This window comes from Zonotrichia leucophrys, chromosome 10, assembly GCF_028769735.1.
Source record: "Zonotrichia leucophrys gambelii isolate GWCS_2022_RI chromosome 10, RI_Zleu_2.0, whole genome shotgun sequence".
In the NCBI taxonomy this organism is placed as follows: domain Eukaryota; kingdom Metazoa; phylum Chordata; class Aves; order Passeriformes; family Passerellidae; genus Zonotrichia; species Zonotrichia leucophrys.
In genome coordinates, this window is record NC_088180.1 from 8,919,858 (window position 1) to 8,937,085 (window position 17,228).

A 17,228-nucleotide genomic window follows, 5' to 3' on the forward strand; every position below is an offset into this window, starting at 1 on the left:
AGCTAAGAATACAAAAAGAATGAATAATAAAAGCTTGTGACTGACCGAGACAGTCCGGACAGGTGGACTGTGATTGGCCATTAATTAGAAACAACTACACGAGACCAATCACAGATGCACCTGTTGCATTCCACAGCAGCAGATAATTATTGTTTACATTTTATTCCTGAGGCCTCAGCTTCTCAGGAGAAAAAAAATCCTAAGGAAAGGATTTTTCAGAAAATATCGTAACTACAGTTGGGGGTTGAGTGAAACTCCAAAATTTCATTACAATAAGAAGCCTTCCAGTTTCCAGTGTTCCTGGTTTTTAAAACTAACACTACTAACAGAGCCCCCGTGTTTTTTGTGCTGTTCAGCATCTCAGCATGAGGCACAGGATATCACCTGACATCTCTTTGAAACTGATAATGCCCTTCCAGTAAGTACTAAATTTCAAGTGGTATTTGATGGATCAGGAGAACTGTATGTCCTTTCTGTGGTAGAACAGCACAGTTTTTTGCACATCAGTGAAAAGATGATGCTCAGTAGGAACTAATGTCATGCAGTAGAAAAATTACACAGGCTGTATAGCTGACAAATTTTGAATAGACTGAAGCACTTTTGCATTTTGAGATAGAAGAAATGCAAGAAAAATATTACTATTGAGAGAACTTTGGTGGAAACTGTCCCAGTAAGGGCTGCAGGTCTACATGCACAAAAGTGTAACTCAGGCTCTAACTTGTGTATACAGCAAATACCTCTTCAGTCATGTTCTGCGGATTTTTGTTAATAAACTATTTCAATCCTCATTTTACAGTGATAACATCTCCATTAATATTAAAGCTAATGAGAGTGTCAAGCACAGGTGTTCAAAGCATGGAGTCATGATAACGTCTTTGTTTGGGTTTTAGAATATTTTTTTTTAAGCTAGGCCCTCTAAGTTGTTGTGCTTTAAGTTTAGAATTTGCAGCACTTCTGCAAAAAGTAAAAATCTGTAAAGCCACATAGTTTTGTACTCAAAATTGTGTTTTAAATAACTTCTTTTAGGAAATCATCCCTGAATTTGGCAGTTGCAGTTTGTTTTGCTCTATCTGATATGAATTGCTTTTTTGAGTCCAAAAGAGCCACAAATAAAATTATTGGGGAAAGGGTTCTGATCCTGATAGAGCTTGAAGACAGCCAATGCCATTTATGCTAGGTGCTCACATTGGCATCATTAGTTGCAGGTGAGTGTCCGGATAATTTTGACAGTGGCCATTAAATGTGCTACTCTGCTGTCAATAGGTACCATGATTACATTAATTACATTACATTAATTTTATTGCCCTCTCCAAAGGGCAATAGGATTGAGCGCATTGTGTAAATTTGAACAGCACGTGGCCAGACTGTGCACTTGTGCCTCTAAATGTCCACTGTGTCTATGCTGTGTGTGATGTGCTTCATTTAAACCTGTGCATCCTGCAGGGAGCTGCTTGGGAGGGTTTGATGCCTTTTCATTCTTACTCCCATCAAACATTTTTCATTCTGGCCTCTGCACATTGTGTAACTGTGTGCAGAATCATTTGCTCAAGGGGAAGAGAGTTCTTAGAAAAATATTCAAGCACCCCCTCCTCCCACTCCTGCATTTCTGTATTTTGAATCTAACTCCCACTAATGTAATTTGAAGACTTGGCTACTTTTGTAGTGTGAGACAAAGTTCCTCAGAGTTGGTGGGATGACCCCTGCGGCACTGGTGGCCCCTGTTCAATGTGGGCCTGAGCAGAGGCTTGGTCTGAACAGATTCTCTCTGGAGATTAGATCAGAGCTAAATCATGTTAGCTCTAATATATCATGATATCATGAGGATATTTTTGTTCAGGGCCTCTTATTTAAGTATATGTATATTTATTTTGCAAGTGAGTAAAAATAGGAAACTGGCAAATCTGCTGCAGAAAGGCTGATGGGAGGGTACAGGCCAAGATTCAAAGTGTGATTTAAGACAGTGCAAGAGATGATGGCTGCCAATTATCTGAGTAATATTTCATAGTTTAGGAGTTTATTTTATTTTTATTATCCCACCATTTCTCCATGAGCAAACTAAGATTTTAGCATTTAAATTATATATTTTTATCTGTAACTTTTCTTAGTGATGATGCTGGTTGTGAATGGTATTTTTCATAGCTAAGCTGGAGGTTCTGTCACAGGCTATTTGCACTTCTTGAGTGCTATGTTTTTTAATTGCCACCTGAGTTGCACTGACTGGTAAAAGTAGTGCTGCTGAGATAATTGGAGAGCCCCAAAGTGAGCTGTGATCACTTCAACAACCTCAACAGAACTATTTAAATTAAAATGCAGTTAGAATTAGAGTGCATATGGACAACATGTATTTTACAAATTACAAGGTAGGAGCCAAATGTTTTTGAGGAGTGTGAGGGGAAAGAAAACAAGCATATTCTGATAATCAAAATCAGTTAGCACTTCTCAGCTAATTTAAACAGTCTGAAATTCTAAATGTACTGTTCCAGTACAGTCTGGAATCAGTACATTCTCAGCAGGTATCAGACAGAACAGGAACTCGTTGTCAAATATGGTTTGGTTTTGCAGCAAAAGGATACTTTCCACTAAACTAATTGTCCTCTATTTGAGTTTGTTAGATTTGGCAGTTGAAACTAGTGATGTATTAATTTAAAAAATGATGATTGACAGTGGCAAATAACCTTTCTAGGATTAAACTTTAATCTGCCTTTCAGATTGCCTTGCACTTGTTCCTTCTGTCTTTTGGGACTAGTGCATTCCATTAGTTTCTTTTAATTGTAGATAGAGTAACTACACAAAGATCAACAAATGTGCAGCTCTGGGTAAATGGTTCATAAATTATCACTCATTGCACAGCCCTGAAATGGTGACCCTTTATTTTCTGGCTATAAACATTAGACTTTCCCATAGAGAGCTGAGGGACTTCCAGAGATCATGGTTATAATATTTCTGCTGTTTGTTTTGATGAGTCGCAAAATGTTTTAGCGTTGACTCGCATTATGCAGGTCATGTAATGTGAATGTTTGCTCAGCCAAGAACTGTGTATTTTGTAAAGATGACTCCTCTCTTGATAAATTTTAGTCTACTCTAGATTAAAGGCCTCTTTATGAATGTGTCTTCCAGCTTGATATAATAAAGGCTGGTCTTTTTGCTTGAATTATTTTGAGTGGATGAAGGTCCATTTCAAATTTGCACATCTTGGTTATTCAAAGATAAGAAATTGCTTACTTGGAACATAGGTCATCTTCCTCCCTGGGTATGCTTCATTAGAAAAGTTTCCATCACTTAATACAAACATAAAATAAAATTGAATGTAGTTTTTATTGGCTGATAATTGGATTTTAATACCTTCTGCTGATAGAGTCCATGCTTGGACAACCATATGTGTTCCAGTAATGTGTGAAGTTTAATGACTAAGTGATGTATGGAGTTGTCTGCCCAATATTTTATTCATATTTTCAGTAAGGATTAAACTGTGGTTCACTGCCCAAAGAGATGGATGGTGTAACAGTGTTACAGAATTCTGAATAGCTCATTCTAATAAGCACAGAGGGCCAGTTGTATCTTTGGGTTTGGAATTATTTCTGTAGGTAAAGTGAACTGGATACTTTTATGAAATACATTGTTTTCAACTTTAATTTCTTTGCAATATTAGGTCCGAGTGATGGTGGATTTGTGTAACAGCACAAAAGGGATATGTTTAACAGGTATGTTTGCTGCCTTAAGCATTACACCTATGTTACCTCCAGGAACCCAGAGACAGTGTTTTCAAAGAACCTGAGGTCAATAACTGTGTCAAAATACTGCTATTCGTCAGAGTTTTAAAAAAAGGTTAATATGTACCACTTTTATCTGTACCCTCTGAATATAAATGCTGGAATTTAAGGAGCTCAATTGATGCTACTTGGAGCCATTTCTCTTTGAAGAAATTTTCATAAGCAAATCTTTTAGACTTGGGTGTTTCAAATACTATGACCAGTAGTCATAGTATTTTTGCATGAATGTAATTTTTGCACTTCAGGCCTAACACAGGAGGAACATGCAGGGGGTAGAAACTTGCTCCCATTGTTACAACTGCAGTGGCACTTAGTGAAGTTACATGTCACCAGTGAGGACCTGGAGCTGCTGATGGCTGAGTCACAAAAAGGTGTGGAAAGTTTTGTGGGGTTTGGCGAAGAATCTGGTAGCAGCCAATTTAAAAGCTATGGTCCAGCTTGGAGGTTTGTCACAGAATGAGTTGTGTTCCTTTTGGAAATGAGAAGATTAGAAATAAACCAGATTTATGAGTAAAAGAAAATGCTTCACTTGCTATCTGGTTTGAATTTTCAATAAGGTCCATTTGACTCAACTGATTAAACATAAATGAGAACTATTTTACACACAGATGTTAAATAATATTTCTGGAGCTATACATCAGTTCTGATTGCAACAGTGGCTGAAGCACAGACAATCTAAGTTTTGGTTTTTTTGGGCTTCAGACTTGTAAATTCATGTTACTTGGTGCCTTTTGTACCTTTTTCTCTCTTAACACCATTACATGAGTGGCTTTCTCTGCTGCAGACCTCAATGACATTCGTGGCTTTTCAAGCACCTTTCTTATGTATCTGATGTTTTTATAAGGAGCCTCAGCTCTAGAGATGAGGAAGGAATTCAGTGCACTAATGGATGTAATATAGTGTGAAGGAAATAGTTCATTTACTGGAAAACTGGCAGGAAGATGTTAACTCATATTACTGCCTGTACTGATTAAAAGGGATGATTCCTGTAATGGTATTGTAAAATGGTTTTCACTTTACTCATAATGCTTCATAATTAATGCTGAAAATTGTTATCTTTAGGGAAATCTAGTAATTACTGTTATTTTCTGTTGTAAAAAGTGGTTGAAACAAGGCAGTACTTTGGCTGGATAAAAATGTTCACAGAGTTAATTTGGTTCTTTAATTGCAACTGTCACCTTTGAATTCTCCAACTGGTTTTCCTTTTAAAATTTTTTGACGTGCATTGGGGATCACAGATGAGGAATCACAGACATTGTTCTGGTTAATCTTTCTTTACTCTTGTCTGCTATGCTTGCTTCTCTTTAGGGCCCTACGTCTAAGCTGTCTAAGAGTGAGGTAGATTTTTCTGTATTACAAGGTGCTGAATGACTGAAGCAAGTCCAATTTCTAAATGTACCAACCAGTTTCTGTGGGAAGCTTGATCCAGACTGGATAAGTCACATGTGAAAAGTCTGATTGCTGATATGAATGACAAGACTTTTTTTCCTACTAAAATAGTGTTAGTCCTGAATTGCAATCTGTAAAACACAGAGAAGAGTGGAATGTATTTTTAATGTGTATTTCTAACAGGATTTTTAATTGTGACATTCATCAGTATTGTAAGGCCAATATTCTTCCACTAGAAGAAGTTTTTGAAGAATTCTCACATAAAGGAAGTATGACTGTGAGGAGTCTTGCATCCATGGCTTTGTGAAGGCACCAAACCCCTGGCAGTGAGGTTACATTGCAGAGGTTTTTGCCAAACTTTTGTCAATTGAAGTTTGAAAAAAGCAAAGCATGTTTACGTAAAGGTGTTACTCTTTTGGCAAGTCTGAGTTACTGCTAATGTTCAGATAGTTATTTATAATACAAAGCAGTTAAGCAGATAGATGCTCATTTTGAAATTGGAGGGATTTTCTTACTCTTTTACTGTTCTGATCTAGTGCTCATCAGTTCAGTTTGGAATTGCTTTGTTTTCTTGCAGGGTTAAACTCACCATTTCTTCTTTCTTGTGTTGTTGTTTTTTTTTTTTCTCTTGTTATAGGCCCCCCAGGACCCCCAGGTAAGACACCTGGACCATTGCAGTAACATTTTGGGGTAACTGAAACAGTTGCTGGTACAAAACATTGAAATACAGAAATGTATCTTTCACAAAATTGTCTTCCTTTGCTAATTCGATAAAGGGAGAGTTGAATGACTGCCTGCCTTGATAATGCTTGCATTTACGTCAGTTCATGTCCCTCTGAGAGAGGGGAGGTTTCAGACATTTTAATTTTCTAGTGGAGGGAGTAGAACATTTGATCAAAACCAAATTAATATGTTTAAGTAGCATCTAGGTGAAGAGATGAATTTATATATTAACCTCCCAAGGAAACGGATGTTACAATTTAACACTAAAACGATCTTTTTAAAAAATATTGGTTTCTGATTACACCTTCCCACCTCCCCCATAACTTTTCCTCCTTTCTTATTGAATTCTGTCTCAGTTCTCACTCAGGCGGTTGCAAGGCTATGTTATGAATGGTTACTTGTTTTCTATCTGTGCTGCTTAACCTGTGGGTCTGCTTGGAGCAATTCTCTGTATCAAAAAAGTATGAGTTATATTTTGCTGGGGTTTAAATATCTAAATAAACATGCTGCATGTAAAGATAGTAGATTTCAGGGTAACCTGCATTCAACAGTGAAAATTCAGTTATGCTGTTTGCTTTGATCAGGGCCTCCTGGGCTGCCTGGCTACAATGGAACAGATGGAATTCCAGGAGCTCCAGGACAAAAAGGAGAACCAGGAGTAAATGGAAAAAGAGGAAAAATAGGTACCGCTTCCTTTCATATTAGGTTACAGTGCTTCTTTGAAATCCAAAGAAATTGCAGCAATCCAGCTAAATACAGGTGAAGTGCATCCATAACTAGAGTGGATATGGTTTGTAGTAAAAAATATTTATTTATTGGTGCTTAATAATGGAGCAGTGCTCTTGATACTGAAATGGTTTTTATTTCTAGGTTTGCCAGGACCAAAAGGTGATCAAGGACAGAAAGGAGAACCAGGAGAAATGGGTTTGCCTGGCAAGGATGGTATGCCAGGAGGAAAAGGTGCAAGGGGATCCAAGAGAAAAAAGGGGGATGCAAACAATGATGTGATATTAGAAGGTAGAGAAAAGTGCTTTTGGGAGTTCTCTTGCAACAGTGTACTTGACAGAAAAAGATATGCTTCACTTCTGAAGCATGAATATGATCTGCAAGGGGAGGACCAACCTGTACAAATAGGGTTTATATACACAAGGAAGTCTGAGTATTGCTATGCACAGGAAATTGTTCTCTTTGCAAGGCAAGTCTTCACAAAAACATTTCTGCTTGGCCTTTGGGTTGAAGTGTATGTGAATATCACCCTTTCCAGAATGCTTTCATACATTTGACTTCCTTGTGCTCCTTATTTCAGTGTAGTTTTATTTTTCTATTAGAAAATGAGGGGCAGATTTCACTCAGGAATATGTGAAGCAGCCAAATATAAACGGTGTAAAATCACAGCAGTGTAGCATCTGAAATGGTAACTCTCTAATGGGCCTGTAATCCAGACAGATAAAATGCATTGATGTGCTATTCCTTGTGAAGCTCTATCTGGTTCACTTTCTAACAAACAGCATTTCAGAGAGTTTTTTGCACCATATTCTGTACTCAGGACCCTCTAAAGAAAGAGAGAGGCTGTTCTGTGGGTGTCCTGTGGACATGCACAGCTCTCGGCAGGTTTCCTGCTGCCTGGGGAAGGGCTGTGTCCTGACACTGCATTTTGTACCCAGGTGCAAAAGGTGAGCCTGGACCACCTGGGCCTCCTGGACCCCCAGGGCCTCCAGGTAAACGTAAAGGTAAAGCCAAAGTGGAGCTTCAGGAGAACATCTACAGCAGCAAATGCACAGGTTAGTGCTTTCCAGTGTTCTTTGCCATTAAACCAAGATTAAACCATTGCTTCAAGGCTCAAAACAGTCAGCATGGGTTTAGTTTTGCTGGCACCACTAAAACTGCATAAGCTTACAGCTGAACAAGTGCTCAGGTGCTTTGCTGAAATACAGTTTGTGTAGGGCACCAGGCTACCTTCATGTTGGTCTTTTAATTGTGTTTTGGTAGTGCTCAGGCAAAGTATTTACAAATGGTGTCTTCCATTAGGTGGATAAATTTGGAAAGTAAGAGAAATGCAGCTGAAACACTTGGCTTTTAGATAATGAATATTTAATTTTAGATGTAAATATAAACCCCTGATTCTGGACACAGAACTGTCAGAACAGAGCCCAGGGAGCCTCCTTACAATGGACAGGAGAGAGCTGGAGCAGAAATCTCATCCTATTTGAAATTCAGAAATGCATCAACTGTTGTATGAGATAATTGGGCCATTTGCTCAGGTGGCCTCTTTTCAAGTCCTGAAACAAACTGAAATGCTTTGGAGGATAAGCTCTCTGATGGATTTCTGATGGATTTTAAATTGCAGCAGGAAAATGGGAGTTACACTCAAATAACTCTGCAAAGATGAGATCTTCCTCAATGAGCTTTCATGTTTTATGGCTCAGCAAACCTTGAGATCTTATTACCAAAATTCCATGAATAATCCAGATTTTATAATTAAATATTCATTACTCTTTCAAGGAAAGAAAATACATACGCTGAATTACAATTATAATTAACTTACTGCATAAGAAGACAAGCCTGGCTTTTTCAAAATAAATTTTGAATCTGGTAAAACTTATTTTCTTCAAGAGAAGGGAATAATTAGTTGGAAGTGCAGGTATATTTTTTGTCTCTGGTACTTTAGTGAATTCTGGAAGAAACAAAACATCTCTGCTCCATCCTTCCCACCTTCCCCCAACAGACCAAATGAATAGTTTTAATGACTTTTAAACTCCATTAACTCTCAACCAGAATATTTTATGATAGGAAGCAGCGGGATATTTATCTTGGTTTTTGATGGGAAGAAAGTAGTGAAAATTTCCCATAAGAATCTCTAATTGAAAACTGTCTCTTTAATTTTAGTTGCTTTCTAATCCATGCAGCTGGAAATACTGCAAATATTCTCAAAGGCAAATCCCGCACTCAGCTCTGCTACAAACACTGAGCTGGCGCTTGGCTATCCTATAGTTTTAGATAAATTGCTGTACAGGGAACTGCTCCTTCAGTCAACTGCATCTATTAGACTCAGCCCAAGAAAAATCAACTTGTGCATTGCAATTTATCATTTCTGCTGAGTGATTTTGTTTTTTGAAATATTCTGGAAGTATTTTGGGATCAGAAGCTGGAAGGGGATCTCGAGGAATTGGTAAATTCTATCTGTAGGCATTCAGCTTACCATGGCTGGGTGGACTGTTTGTGGCTTACTTGGAGATACACTGTGATCACTTGCAAATTTTCAATGTCATCTCACCAAATGCCCTAGATAATGGAAAGGAGAAATACATGTTGTTCTTGCTCCATCTTGGAGTAGTTTTCTTCTGCATGAACAAAAGGAGGATATGACCTAAAGGAGAAAACAACAATGCAGTATTATCTGTCCTTTCTTTCCTGAATGTCATGGTACCCTTTCAGCATTACTTTATATTTTTTCCTATTCTTAACTATCTTTGTCACTCAAACTTCATCACAGACCTGTAAATTCTAGAAATATATTAGAAAGCAACAATGAAAACGCAAGTCTAAAAAATGTGCAGCCTGTGTGTAAAGCACAGCCTGTGTGAAATGCTGGAGATAAAAGTTAAGAATGGAATTAGAAAACAAGGCTACAATGAAACCAGCAGAAAGATGAGAACTGTTCTCTGTGGTTATTCATTCTAAGCAAACTGAAATGTGTCACATTGTTTTAAGGGCAGAAGTGATACTTGGCTCTAAAGAAAATGATACATAAAAAATTTAATTCAGGCATTATTTTAAGAGTGAATGCTAAGAGCAGATCCAGCTAGTCCTTAAATTGCTGTGGGGCGGGGAAAAATTTTTCCAGGTGTTTGATTCTAATGTGATTCTAACCATTTCTATGTGTGTAAATAATATAATGTGTCATTTCCCTTAGTATTTCATCCTGCTTCTTTAGTGGCATGGATGTCAAGCTCATGCATTATGTACTCAGTGCATGTGTACCTGTTTTATTGCTGTCTTGGGCATTAACAAAATGACCAAAATGTTCTGTTGCCAACAGGATCCACCCTCTCTTCTGGTCAGTGGGGATTTGTGCATGAAGGTTTTACGTTTAACAACTACTCCTTCCCAAGAAAGTGCTTTTTCTCTTACTACTAAATCGGCCATTTTCTAGCTTCCTCAGCTGCCCTAAGTTATGTCATGAAAAGGGCAACCCTCTCTTCCTAAGTGGATACTTAGAAATTCACAGCTAAGGAACAAAACCTGTTGATTTAATTAGTTACTCCTCAAAGTTGACTGTCAGCCTCAACACTTCATTTCCTTGGCAGAAGTGAGAGCAAGTTTTCTCTTATCTCATTTTTGACCACACCAGCATAAGCATTTTTTTTTTCAGATGAAGCAAAATCCCAGTTATCATTCCTTTATTTTAGTGGAGACACTGATGTGTCCCTCTATCATGTCAAATAGGGTAAAATAAGTCATTTTTCTCTTTCTCCCTCCACCCTAGATGAGATATGTGGTGTACCAAATGATGATACCCTTGCTGGAAAGGCTGAAGACAGAACCCCAGAACCCCCTTCAAAAAAAGCTGGTAACCTGCTACCAAGTGTGACTGGAGTGCTGCTTTCTGTCAGTGTCACAGATCATGGACATGTGCTTTTTCCCCACAGAATGTGTCATAACGTCTGTAGGAAGTCCTGATCAGTATGTCAGTGTACAGCAAACGTTTGGAACTTGGATGAGGGAACCTGCAAACATAAGTGATGAAAGGATTTGGCTCACAATGCATTTTTTAGGTATTTTTAGTAGTAGTCACTGACCAAAAATCTGTTATTTGACATTCCTTCCTTAATCCTTTCAACCTAAACTTGTAAAAATGATGAGTTTTTACCTACCTCTTTTTTAGAATATTTTCCATACTACCTGTTTAATACTTGACTATACATATGGCTGTAGGCATTTTAGACCTATCTTTAGACATTTTCAGAGTCAACATCAGATTTTTAAAATAGCTTTATGTTTGGGGTTTTTTTTTTTTACTAAATCCAAGTTTAAATGTCTATTGTTTGTGGCCTTTTATCTTTTTCTTTCAAGAGTTTCTGTTTCCTATGGCTTTACTTCCCTAAATTGTAGCTTGAAGTTTTGCCTTTTTGTTTGGGTAGGCATGAAAATGAGGCACTACTGCATAAGCTACATTTAGAGCAGGAAAATATTCAGGACTTAAGTGGGAAAAGGAAATATTTCTGCAGACACATCAAATGTGGTCAGAATGAGGACCTATTAGGTCTGTGGAAAGGAGGCTCTTGATCATCTTTTCTATAGATTACTTTTGTGTGACTTTGGATTCTTTTTTCACATTCCAGCAAGTTGAATCACTATTGAAAACACAAATACAATTGTTTGTCTGATAGTTGATTGAGATGGACTTTCAGTAGAGACTGAACTTTATTATAGAGATCTCAAAATTAGATGAACCAAATGCTAGTCCTTTTTAAAACATGTTTTCCTCTTTGTTTAGGAAACTATATAAAAGAATATGAAAATTTCGATGCCTTGCTGAATGGCAGCTACAGGATCATTAACATCACAGGACTTTTCTATGGATGTGGTCATGCCGTACGAAACAATCATCTCTACTATCATCAGGGAGGAACCAGTTACATTCAGAAGTAAGTCAAAGATAGTTGGCCTAAGACAAGTAAAGTTGTGAAGGGAGGAGCAATGGGTTGGAGTGCCAGAGCTGAACCTCAGAAAAGCAGACAATTCTCCTTGTAGCATTTTGTATTTCTTTTTGGTCCTACCTAAACAGGAAGAACAGAGGAATGGTTCAGAGCTTTTTCCAGAACAGAACAACTAATTCTTTCCAATGTGTAACAAAAATATGGGCCACCAGCCCTCCACTCTGTGTGTGCAGATGTTGTGGGAAGAGGAAAACTGGGAGAATAGCTCAGGACCACTACTCTGCTGTGACAATTCTTTAGGCATTGTTCAGCCCTGTGTCTCAGGGGTTCACCTCTGCAGTTACCATGTCATAGAGCAACAGGTCCCCAGGATGAACAAGATGCCATGTGCAGAGGGAACAACAAATTCTCTTGGCTATCCTGGGATCCAACCAGGTAGAGACAGGTTCTACTGAACATTACATTGCTGTGGGTGTTCTTCAACTTGGATTCTTTGCTGTGTTCATAATCACAAGAAAGAAATGAGAACTGACTAAGGAATTTGGGTAGCAGAAGAAAGGATTACATTTAGAAGAATAAGCTGTGCACCTACCTGCATCTGAGTCAGAAGTGGTTCCGCTGCAGTGTGGGAGGTGTAGGTGGGTGGTTTTGTGACCGTGGCCTACTCATGAAACTTGGCTTTGCAGAGCCCTTGCTGTGCTCTGCTCTGGCTGGCAGCAGCAGGGAATGCTGCTGGCACAGAGGGGAGCACTGAGGCACCTGCTGAGGACAGGGCGACCTGGAAATTTGCACATTCCACTGGGGAGGAGTGGCTCCAGTGTTTGATTTCCTCATAATAAGTTTCTACTGCTTTCCTGGTACATCTCCCCAAACTAGAACTGACAATTACATCTCTTATTTAACCTTCTACTGAGAACAGAGACAAACAATACAAATCAACCCCAGAATCTCACCTTGTGGGAAGAGCCAAAGACAGTCCAAGGGCAAGTGAAAGATTGCTTGTTCTTTCAAGTTCTTACACAACTCTGATGTCTGAGCCAAGAACATTTACTATACTTTGATGTCTGCTCCCAAGCAGGTGTGAGTGCTGCCTTCCTATACTCATGTGCATGCCAAGGAATGTGAGCAAGCTGCAAGGATTCTATAATATTTATTCTGCCAAGCACAAGCTCACTTTTTGGCAGCCTCCTTTAAGCATATTTTGGCTTTTTCTCTGGTAGTCTGTAAAAGACCATCACTGTCTAAGCAATACACAGTGATAGGGCAGAGATTCCTCACCTTGCATACCGCTAATCAGGAAATGCCTTCATATACAGATGAACACAAACTGTTGGTGGAATTTTCAAATCTTCTCAAGGAGCTGCTGAGGAATGGCCTTTCTGTTCTGTTCTTCACTCTGAGATTATTTACCTTCAGCACAGACAGAATGAGGCACTATGGATTCTGTGACATTGAAGTCCTTGAATTTGGGCTCCATAAAAGCTTCTGGGAGTTGTTGTATTGTTTTAATGGAAAGTAGAGGTGAGGATCTGGTTAGTCCGTTTTGCAAATGTTGAAAAAACATTCAAAAAGTTTCTTGTCATATTTAGAAGGTAAAACTAGATTTGTCTGAACCTTGGCAGGTTTTCTCATGATGGTCAGACCTCCAACATTGTGATAGTTTCGTTCTTTTTACTTTGTTTTGTAACATGCTTTACTATCTCTGCTGTTTTGATTGACTTTGTTGATATTAGTGATCAGAAAAATGTTTGTAGCTTGATTTCTTGTGGTTGATGAAACTATTACACTACATCTTGTCATTTACCCCAGGATGTCAGAAGATCAAAGAATTTCAGAACCATTTGGAATTCCAGGCTGGACTGTCCCTGACTGGGGGAGCCCAAGAGAACCTGGGAATTAAACTTCACTTTTTTGCTCCCTTCCAGATTTTCATGTGTAAATAACAGGAAAAGATAGGGTGTCATGTGCTGCAGAACTTGTGAATTTTGAGGTGCTATCTTGTTGGCTTTTAATAGAAAAGAATCCAGAAAAAAATCTGCATTTCTGACCAACTAGTCCTGTTAAGGTCTGTCCTTTGAGCCCTTGCATGAGGTTATTTATAGATACGAAACAATGAACAAGATTAACAGGGTTGACACATGTATTTCTCAAATCTCTTCCAGCCTTTAACTAGTTGTTGTATTGCACATACATCCTGGTGGAATATGGAGTTGCTGCAGATGTGATTTTTACAAAAGCTGAGGGGGAATGATCTAAGTTGGGTATTCTTGACTTTTCTTACCATGGTTTTTCCAATATATGCTATCCATGCTGCTTAAACAGAAAATTATTCTTCCAGTATTGCATGTTCCTGGATCTGAACTGTTCCTGTGATTAAGTCTATCTTTTCAGAAAAAATACTTGCAAGTGTAGCACATTCCTTTATTGAGTAGTATTTTTCCTTTCTCTCTTTGAAGCATGGAGCTATACAGTGAGAGAGAAGTCAGACACTGAAACGTGCTTCTTTGCAGAGGGCATTATTTAAAAAGATAAAGCCATGCTCTCCCTGCCTTTGCTGAAACCCAGTGTTATTGGGTTATTAAATGCTGACAGCAGATGTGTCTCAGGAAGAGCTGATTATCCTCCTAACCCAGTACAGGAACATGATTTAGCTGCTCACTGCTCCTGCCCTCAGATTATCAACCTATTAAGGAATCTCAAGGAATAAAAACAATTTTATACATCAGAGATGGAAGAATTCAGGCTGTCCCATTGAGGCCAGCATAAGGTCACAATTTTGGCTCTGCAAAAGTAGGATTTTAATTCCTTTGATGTCTACTTGAGTAAACCACCACATTATCTGGACTGTTTTCATCAGAGGAACTCCAAGACTAGGTGAAGCTGCCCAGAATTCCTGCTGCTTTGGTCAATCACATTTTCTTCCTTTAGCTCCCACCTAGTCCATAAGCAAACTTTTGTACAAATTCCATTTCCCAATTTTGGGCCTTCACCTGGTATTCAATTCTTTTTCATACCCATTCCTTTTAGTTGCTTCTTTCATCTTGGTGATAATAAAGCTCACAGACTAAATAAAGTGAAACCTACCAAAAGCAAATCCATGTTCTTGCACACCTTTCAGATTGGTTATGACTTTATAATTTTCTCCTAGTGCTTTGGAAGGTCCTTTGAGAACTTAGTCTTAAAAGACATCAGAATGCTCCTTGAACAGGTATTTTCAACACTACCTCTATCAGTGGTTCACCACCCCGTGTGTGTGTGATGAGCTCTGGTCACCTGTACTGAATCCTTGCTGTATCTCATTTCAGGTTCGGGCTTGATAAAGACTCGCAGCACACCCTGCACATCAAAAAGGCCTTACACCAGGGCAAGAACTACCTCTTCTCTAACTCCAAGACGTATTTCAACATAGCAGTGGATGAGAAGGGTCTTTGGATTATATATGCCTCAAGCATTGATGAAAATATAATGGTAGCCAATGTTGATGAAGAAAGCTTCTCAGTCAATTGGCACATCAATACCACCTATCCTAAATCCAAGGCTGGTAATGCATTCATAGCCTGTGGCATTCTGTATGTTACTGACACTAAGGACACGACAGTAAGTTTTGCTTTTGATTTACTGAAAGGGAAGCAGATTGATGCAAGGTTTAAGTTACGGTCTTCACAGTCTATTCTTGCTATGCTGTCGTACAGTCTGCGAGACAAGAATTTGTACACGTGGGAGAATGGAAGCTTAATGGTATACCCAGTCCGTTTTGGCACATGAATATATTTTCACATGCCACCTTTGACTAAAGCATCTGTTTAAACTCTATGACATACACATGGGGGTCTCTTCACTTGGAATAATTTTCTGTTTGCTGCTGGTGGTGTGTAAGTGTGTATGAAAGGGAGATCGGGTGCCTTTGTATAAACACACTTCAATTTCATAGGCCATCCTCGTCTTTTTAAAAAATTGTTGTTCACTATTGCAGATAGCACACAGCATAGACATACTTTTGTTTTTCCTGTTACTCAGCTGATAATTGTGTCTAATGTACATTGATTATTCCATCAGCAGAGACTATTTGTAACTTGTATTTACAATCATCTTCTCTGCAATCATTTTCTAGTCAGTGATGACAGTCTAATATAAACACCTAAATAATGAACTTTTGTGTACAAATACCTTTGTCACTTTCATTTAATTTCCATGGATTCTGTGTGACCACTTTTTCTGGACAAAATTTTAAAACTCTTAAAATGGAAATACTTGTTTAAATAGGAAAAAAAGCAGAAAGCTTAAAATTTGACAAGTCAAATCAAGTGTTAATAATCAAAAGCAAAATCCAGCTAAAGGAAAATGGGAATAATGACATTAAATACAACTGATTAGACATGAATTGTGTTTCTTTAAAATTAAAGGCATAACCTTTATGATTAAAATTTCATTTTTAACGGTATTTGAGTTTCTTGTGTTGCTGCAGACTCTTCCTTGGCTCTCACTGCCGTGCAAACTATACCAGTATAACTTGCCTATAGCTATTTAATAAGGCATATTACTAAAATAAAATGTCCCCACATTGATCCACACAAATGAAATCATAAAATGAAGGGTGTACTTTTTTGCTGCTATTTTTAGAATCATCATGCTGCTTAGTGACTTAATCTGTTGTTAACTGTAAGTCTGAGACTGCCAATTCATATTCAAATTTTTGAGTTGAAGGTGAGAAACAATAGGAACTTTTTAATTTTAATTTTGTTGTGGTATTTCAGATTTCTAAATTTAATGTTGGAACAAAAACCTCTCCTGTTGTTTTATCTATCTAGATTCAAAATCTAGAAAACCCCTGCCTGAATTTCTAAGCTGCCTGTGCATATTGCTAAAGTTCATGGAGTGCACTCAAATACTTAGGAGCAAAGTGTTATTTAAATCCTGAACTGCACTGAGCTGTTTAATACCTGTACGATCCAGGCCCTGTTGAAGGGATTAATGAATTTGGGAATGTCTGTGCCTGCAGAACCTTGTTTAGCAAATGTGCTGGAGGAATCCCTCTGCTGCAGCTAAGCTCCAGTGTGTGGCACAGGGATGGCTGGGCTCTTCTCAGGATACTTGCTGTTATCACTAAGGCCTTGCATGCTAAGGAGAGAGATGCAGAAGGGAACAAAAAATCATGATTAATGCTTTGAACTAGTTTATACACCAGAACTCACAAACTAAAAATTCGATCTATACCTGTGTGACACTACACACTCCAGAGCTACAGTTCTGTGGGCTGCTTGTGACTTTTGTGGGGGTGTGAAGGTTTTGGGTGGGAGTTTTTTCATGTTTGTTTGTGGTATTTTTTTTAAAAATTGAATTGTGGTACTAATACCACAATACAGCTAAAATACCCCTAAAGTCAGCAATATACTCGGGCAAATACAGTTCAAGTCAGATGTGATATTTTCTAGATAATGTACCTATGTCAAAGCATGGTAAACTTCTGCATAACATTGTTAAAACACTTGGATCAATGTCTTGGGGAAGGAATAGCCAGGAAATTCTACCTCCTTTCTCTTCTTGCAGCTGTGGAACTTAATTCTGTTAACCTTGCACTTGTCAAGAGCAGCTGAAAACAAAATGTAAACAGCTAATCTTTTTTATTTCAGTACAGTCTGAGGTCAAGTTAAAGCTAACTCAGGAACTATACAGCCAATGTACTGGA

The 17,228-nt window shown here is 38.3% G+C and overlaps 1 protein-coding gene across 6 annotated transcripts in view; it reads left to right on the forward strand.

The window, feature by feature from the left end:
• The window catches only part of GLDN (gliomedin), a 94,186-nt gene extending 78,203 nt beyond the window's left edge, over positions 1-15,983 (forward strand). For 3 of the 6 annotated variants that reach the window (XM_064721762.1, XM_064721763.1, XM_064721759.1), the window contains exons 2-10: positions 3,650-3,701; positions 5,797-5,814; positions 6,467-6,565; positions 6,753-6,899; positions 7,547-7,663; positions 10,369-10,452; positions 10,532-10,657; positions 11,380-11,530; positions 14,848-15,983. In XM_064721762.1, the coding sequence (XP_064577832.1) occupies positions 3,650-3,701; positions 5,797-5,814; positions 6,467-6,565; positions 6,753-6,899; positions 7,547-7,663; positions 10,369-10,452; positions 10,532-10,657; positions 11,380-11,530; positions 14,848-15,307 (1,254 nt within the window). In that variant the 3' untranslated portion in view covers positions 15,308-15,983. The remainder of the gene's footprint in view (positions 1-3,649; positions 3,702-5,796; positions 5,815-6,466; positions 6,566-6,752; positions 6,900-7,546; positions 7,664-10,368; positions 10,453-10,531; positions 10,658-11,379; positions 11,531-14,847) is intronic. The other 3 variants (XM_064721761.1, XM_064721760.1, XM_064721765.1) reach the window with 3 other exon arrangements.
• Positions 15,984-17,228: the final 1,245 nt, after the last annotated feature.